General features: G+C 40.8%; 1 protein-coding gene across 1 annotated transcript in view; it reads right to left on the reverse strand.

The window, feature by feature from the left end:
* Nucleotides 1–4001: 4001 nt before the first annotated feature.
* The window catches only part of DGKK (diacylglycerol kinase kappa), a gene marked incomplete at both ends in the record, with an annotated part of 173057 nt that continues 169440 nt past the window's right edge, over nt 4002–7618 (reverse strand). The window contains 3 exon segments of the mRNA XM_027766479.1: nt 4002–4093; nt 5076–5132; nt 5135–5186. Coding sequence (XP_027622280.1) covers nt 4002–4093; nt 5076–5132; nt 5135–5186 — 201 coding nt within the window.

Genomic DNA, 7618 nt, shown 5'->3' on the forward strand with positions numbered 1-7618 from the left:
TCCCTACAGGAGTGTTCTGAGTAGCAGGTAGGTTTCAGAACTCTTCCAGGCAATCCTTTTAGTGCTATCATCAACCCTAAAGATTCCCGGCTTGGCTTGTGCTGCTGCCTTCCTTCCTTCCTTCTAGCTCTCTTTGGATTTGTCTTTTTCTTAGAACCTAAAGGACCACCCAAGCCCACCCACCATTCCCACCCCAATCCATTCTCCCCCCATACTGAAGTCAGTGATGAGGCTCTAAAGTTGATTATATTTATCCATTTATTAAAATATTTTAAGAAGCAATACTTTATTAACTTTGAGGACTGGTGTTCCACTGGGGAGAAGAAGATTAGGCACACATCGTGGACCTTTTCATTAATTACCATTATTTCATTACCATTTATGACCATTCATTTCATTTTCCCATACTACCCTATCTTCTTCCCCCAACCAGCCCCTGGCCCTGCTGCATATTTGCATGGAATTCTGAGGAAGCAAAAAAACACAGAACAGAAAACAACAATGTATTACAGATTAGCAGACAAATAGTAGCAAATCACAATCCTTACAGCCACTCAGTGTTTTTAAGGTAGAATGGTGAGAATAGGCTTGCTAGTTTTGGTATTAGTTTCTATCTATTGTGAAACCAAAATTCTTTAACTTGTGTCCAGAAGGAAGATGATAGTGACTCCAAATATTTCTTCTAGTCAACCTTTAATCTAATTTATAAACTTGAAATCTCTTCCTTACTCTTTTCCTGCCCCTTTGGACACAGTACAGGGCTTTCTTGGAGACAGGACTGAGCACTACTGACTTGTAGAGTATAGATACCAGAAGCAGTTGGTGGCCGTTCAAATCTATTGGATTTTTCCTTCCCTGCTGTTCTTTTGACCAGGAATTGCCTAGCCAATCAATTTCTCACAAAATTCTACCAAAGATGCAAGCAACCCCCAGCACCTCGACTCATAATGTTGATTCTGAACATAATTGAGATGGGTATTTGTCGTCTGGTGCCACCACCTGAGCACTTGTATTACTGTGAGAAATTAACCCTGAAGTCCTGAAAGAGGCTTTTACTCCCAGGATTAAGGCAACTTCCTTGAGATAGGGATTGCTTCTTGCTTTGTTCCCAGGTGAGCACATGCCAGAACAGGTGCTCAGCTATCTGTCTTCCTTTGTAGGAACTGGTAGCTGAGCAATTTGGAGGTAACCAAGAGCTATAACAAGCCACACCTGCTCCTGGACCTAATCATCTATCAGCTCTGCTCCGTTTTTTACTCCAGTCCCAAATCCTAGTGGTTTCATTCCATACCATTCTGACACAGGGTAGAAGAACGGGGTATGTGAAAAGGAATCTAGATGATACAACAGAATCACAGCAGCATTACAGTGTACACAGACCTATTGTACTTTAGCAAATAAGCACCATTTACTATCCTTAGTGATAAAAATAATTACAAGACAACATCTGCTTAATTACTGCCAAGATATGACTACCTTATTCCAGAACTTCCCTGTGTTTCCTTAACTTTGCTCACTTTTGAAGTTTTTCCTCTTGGAAGAGGTTCTTCTGAGAAAAATGCCACTTGTTTCCCAGATGTATGTGTGTGTGTGTGTACATGTGTGTGCAGGCTCTAATGTGTGCATTATGAAGGAGCCAAGTTGGGCTATAGCGGTGAGCTTGCTGATTGATCTAATACCTCCTCCTGGGAAGCAAGAGTGATATAGAAAAAGCCACAGTAACAGCACACTTTCCATTCAGTGCATACAATAACTTCATATTTTCTGGCAATCAAAGAGTTTTAAATGATTCATATTTTTCCATTGACTTCCTTCTCTGGCTATAGAACTAGGAATTTTGGTTTGGCACAGCAATCAGACATTGAGGACTGTCTCCTGATCAGTACTTTTCTCTTCACCCCTGCAGAGGTGGATCACAGGTGGCTGGTTTAGGTGGATTAAGCTGGTGGGATTCCAGAGTTGGGAACCTGTTCTTGGAATCTAGATTGTGCACCTCGATGAAACAGCCATTGGACTAAGTCATAAATAAGCTTGCTGTGTTTGTCTGAGAAGTGGGGAGAAGACAGATTTCTGGCTTTCTCTTGATAAGTGTGAAGGGACATTTACCCAAAAGTATGAGTTGAGGGTAGGGTGGGAGTGCAGGGAAGACCAGGGAGAACCTCTCCAGGCACTGGGATTGGATTAGACATGACTGACTGGGAGCAAGCATTCAAAAAAAGCCAATGAAGATTCAGAGCAATTAAGATCTAGTTTGTTTACATAAAAAAATTGGGAGAAGAACCATTGGTAATCAGAGGCCTTTTTGTTTGTTTGCTATAGGATGTATACACTTGCTGGAGAGAAACAGAGACAGAGAGAGAGGGAACATGAGATATCACTCCCTAGGGGGCATGGCCACACTGCAATCCCTTCTCTTCCATTCTCCTCTTGGGATTTTTTGGGCATGCATGAACATGCACCTGGTGTGTTTTCAAGCTACTGAGTCTGAGATTTGAACCATGCAGTCAGACATGTGGGATCCAGCCATCTTAATCTCCATACCACCTGCTGGTCCCAGAAGCTCCATTTTACCAGGTCCAGTTCCTTCTCATCACCCTGAATGCCTCTCTGTACTCAAGGGAAAGGGGCAAGATTGGAGATTTGAAGGCAATTTCAGCACTGACCCAACAGCCTGTCCAGAAGATGAAGTCCAAGGTAGAGCTTGCAGGGAAGGACCTAGGCAGTGACTTGATTGTCAGACAGTCCATAGCTAAGGCATCTGAGTCACAGAGTTCAGACTTGGTTGCTCCATATTGTTTGTTTGTTTTCTTGTTTATTTTTCTTTATTTATCTTTCTTTCTTTCTTTACTGGGGGAAGGGGCAACATAGGTTAGGGCAGTCACTGATGTGATGTCCATGACAAATAGAACAAATGAGGCAGCAGCCATCTTAGCCCTCTTCTCTAGGGCATTGGTGTTTTTGTTCCTCTTTCCTGGCCTGGCTCAGAATTTTAAGGGGGCATCAAAGTGAGCAGGGCTATACGTAGGTCTCAGTCAATTCTGAGTTGCTGAAAATGCACCAAGAGATTAGAAGCTCCACCAAGAACTAGGGCCATTGGTAGAGGTCTATATATGCATGGGGTAATGGGGGTGGGGAGGGATTCGTGGGTTAGCACAATAAATTCTATACTGCAGTACAGCGGCAAAACATCTAGTTAAAAATCCAGCAAAAATATAGGCAAACACTCCATAGAAGCATGCAGGTTAGGATCAAGGCAGTAGTAGGGAGCCTTTATGGTTCCCATGAGGGATGAGTTAAAACCAATGGGCCAACCCTGCCACCAGAGCACCACTTGGACATATGCAGACATACACACATATATGAACAAATACAAAAGGGTTATAGGAGTATGAGAAAGAGAGAGTGAGTGAGAGAGAGAGAGAGATCATCACATCTATATGATAAGATTTCACATGGTCTTTATAATAAGCAGGTGGAAAGCCACAAGGACTTTGTATCATTTTAATAAGCCAATCAGAAGAGATCTCCTGAAGTTATAAGATAGAGTTAGCAGGGATGAGGGGCAAGGAATACAACCAGGTCTGGCTGTCCTGCCCTCTCTCTTCATCTCCTTAAGATTAATTCATTCATTATTTAGCATCAGTTATTTTTCTGCCAGTCATAGAAAACTATGCCCAAACTCCCTGAATAGGTGAACTCACTTGAATCCTTTATAAATCTCAGGACATTCATAAAGAGCTTATCCCAGTGAATATTGTAGCTGCTCAAGATGCACAAAGAGAAGGTGAACTGAACAAGACAACTCAGAACAAGAATCTTTGGCCAATGAAAAAAAATGTAAATCTCTAAGGAGACCTTATTGAGTTTAGAAAAAAATCAATTAGTGTAAAGAATTGGAGGATCTCTCGTGATGGTGCTCGTGCTTGCTCAGAAATAATTTTCTCTAGCTTGTACTGAGGTTTCAGAAGTTTCATAGAATTCTCAATGTAAATTATCTTTACAGCTTTCAAGGGGTATAGCTGAGATGTTGTTGGTGATGGAGGATCATCAGCTTTCATTTCATCTTCATGATGTTTGTGATGCCACAAATTGCCTTCAGAGGAAAAAAAAAAGTATAGCAATAATGAAGTTGGTATATTGCCTGATCCACAAATATGTTACACCAAGAGATAGCAAAGAGTCTGTTAGGAGACAGAATAGTTTGTTCCTATCATACCAATCATCTCTGAACTATTAGAGAAAACCAACAAACATCATGTGATTAAAACAGAAATAGAATGAATTCTCAGAACCTGATCATATATGACACCACTATGGACTCCATCAGAGTCTTCAGAAATATTTTCAACACCATGGTCTTCCAGTTGACAGATTCTTGGGGAATAAAATCAGTTGGACCATACCTGAGGAACTATGGCTTTGTCCTAGAGATTTTCTCTTGACATCTATGTTTTTAGGTTCTCAAAAACAAAACAAACTGCTACTCTCCATCCATTTTTCCCCCATTTCCATTACTGCTATCTCTCTCAAGCTTCCAAGTAATCTAGGCCAAATATTTAGGTGAGATCATGGACATTAGACTTGGCACAACTGACAGCTTTGAGAACCTTCTTTGGAGTCCCATTAAGATATCAGTAACGCTTGGGTACAATTCTGAAGAGGGAAAGGAGAGAACCAAATCTCAAACAATAAAATCTATATAAATTTTGCATTTCCAGAGACTTATAATAACAGACAGGAAAAAAAGTGTTTAGATAGGTCACAGACCTGATCCTTCTGATACTTAGGAATGGACTAAATAGGAAAATAACTTGCTTGTTATCATTTTCCTCTCAGATGTGTAAATCAAAGATCACATAGCACTGTTCCTTTTCAAGCTCTGTCCTACCCATGTCCACATCACATTCTGACTTGCACTTTTTCCAGGAGACTGCTGGGTATACCCATGCCATAAAGTTGGCTCCCAGATGGCTCTCCTTTCATGTCATGTATAATGGGGCCTTCAAGTACCTGGGAAATATCCAGGCTTCTGGGAAGTCTTCCTGACTGCTATGTCTGAGTTGGGAGGGGAGGACTTACCAATCACTGGATTCCTTGGCCTGATTTAAGCTTGTCTTCCTCTTCCAGCTTTTGGGGAACTTAATTTTCAATCTGAGGCTTCTACTCTCAGTGTCAGAAGACTTTTCCTGTGAAACCACAGTAAGAAGATCAATATGTTAGCTGCCAAACATTCAGATATAATTTCTAGAATGCTGACAAGGTGGTGGTTGAGGATGGCTGCAGAAAATAGGCAGATATTTTCTCTGTACAAATAGGAGAGACACTTCTACTCACTGGTCACGTGCTCTAGTGCAGCAATGGATCTTTACCAGGAGTCTATTCTGTGCTAGGAGCCTTCATAGATACTTTAAGAAATGCTCTGATCAGAGCATCAAAACACCTTTGCAAAGTGGCTATTATCATTCCTACGTTAAATGAAACAGAGGCTCAGAAAGGTTACATATTTCACCTGAGGTCATATGACTAGGGATGGGAAGAGTGACATTGCTGGGACCACTGCTGTTTCATGTGGTGCCTCTTCATGGATTAGAAAAATGTACCCCTACCTTCACACATACAATTTGGTGAGACCTTATTTTCCCCCTTTACCAAGTATTTGCTTATTGTGAAGACTGATTTCCAGGCCACCTGCTTCCCTATCTTTAATGCAAAGATGGTTTTTCAAACATAGTTCTTAACTGGGAATGTGAGTAATCTGCTGTGCTGATTGCTCTGTAATTCTAGCTCACCTCCTGGTCTCTTGCTCCTGCTAAAGTATGTTCATTTTACTTACGGTCTCAGTAAAACATAATTCTGAGGTTTACATTGATGCCTGAAAGTCCATCCAAACATATTTCAAGAGAAGCTTTGAGATTATCATCCTTTTGAGACCATTTATACTTTTAGCACCTGCCATTAGGAGACAAGTATAAGCCTCTCCTCATCTTCTTCCTGCTCTGACTCCTCCTTACCCTCTCTCTAGTCCTGCTCTTGGCTCTGTATACTGGCCTTCAGAATTCTATTTAGAAGCAACTTCAAGGAAGGACCCAAGACCTTTTCCTTACCCAAGTCCTTGGAACAGTCAATGAATAATTGACTTTCTCCCACCAAAACGGAACTGAACCTTCTTTGGCCTCAAGATGGGCAAGTTTAGCGTCAAAAGAATGAGCATCACCTTCCTAGCTTTCTTTCAAACACTTTTGCTTAGAATCTCACTTCTTCATCTCTATGGAAATCCTGGAGTTTAGGAAGCAGTTTAGGTTTCAGGACAGGCAGACTCACATATAAATTGGGACTTCAGGGAATGGCCGGTGTTTGTCTAATTTCTGTCAATAGCCAGACCATTGGCTAGTCCAGAAGCTTGGAGTAATAAGGAAGGGGGTGCATCAGTTTCTTAAAAGAATTATTTATTTATTTATTTTAGTATTATTACTATTCTTATTTTGAATTGGCTACAGGGCACATGTCCTCACAAGAGAAAGATAGGGGTGGAGGAGAGGGGAGTGAGGAAGCAAGCCATTAGGTCCAGCACTTGACTGTGGTTTGCCATGTGGGAATCCAGCACCTTAACCACCAACCTCCTAATGACTTCTGCATTCTTTTCTTCTCTCTCTCTCTCTCTTTTTTTTTTAAGAATTATTTTACTTAATTTTATTTATTTATTTTAATTTTACCAGAGAGGGAGAGAGAGAGGTGAGAGAGAGAGAGAGAGAAAGAGTGAGAAAGCAAGCTGCCAGGTCCAGGACTTGAACTGTGATCAGCCATGTGGGAGTCCAGTGCCCTTAACCACCATGCAACCTGCTGCCCCTCTCCCCCCACATTCTTTTCTAATACAAACTTTCCCTTCCCCAGATGGCTACAGACCAAGAGCAGCAGATGCCAAAGTTCCTTGGAAAATGCCTGGGCCATTAGCAAGGGTGTAGGAAAAAGTTTTAAATCCTTCAAGACCTTCATTTGTATATGCATCTTTCTTTAAAATGGTAGGCTAATTGCTGCTCTAGTCCAATAATGTCTGGATAACTTGCACATATGTATACAACTGGTGTGTGGGACCAGAAAATAGGTATAATGTGGAGGGGACTGAGGGATTCCACTAGTTGATGTATGTGGTTACATGGTGAGGAACTTTAAGAAAAATACTATCGTATCATAAAAGGAGTGTTTTACTTAGTGATAGATGAAAATATTTGGGTCATTTAATTCATAAAATGGGACTACATTTGTTTTCCTTTTCCTTTATTTTTATTATTCTTTAAAAAAATTTGATCACTACATACCATTTGGCTTGTAAAGAGGATTTACCCAACATGAAATATTTCTCAGACCAGTCCAGTTGCGAATACTATACACGTTATCATTAACAGGTAATAAATCATTTCTGTGTCCCACAAATGTCATGCCTCTCTATTTTTCCTCCCTGATTTCCTTCCCTATACTCTTGCCTTCTTCTCTACTCTTCCACACTGTCTTCAGTGTCCATAACTATTTTCATTGCTTCTATGTCCTCCAATATTTCAATATTTTTCAATCTCAGAAAAGCATTCAGAATTGTCCATATATGGCAGCATCCTTACAGCTG

Source organism: Tupaia chinensis, unplaced genomic scaffold, assembly GCF_000334495.1.
Source record: "Tupaia chinensis unplaced genomic scaffold, TupChi_1.0 Scaffold143582_1, whole genome shotgun sequence".
Lineage (NCBI taxonomy): Eukaryota > Metazoa > Chordata > Mammalia > Scandentia > Tupaiidae > Tupaia > Tupaia belangeri.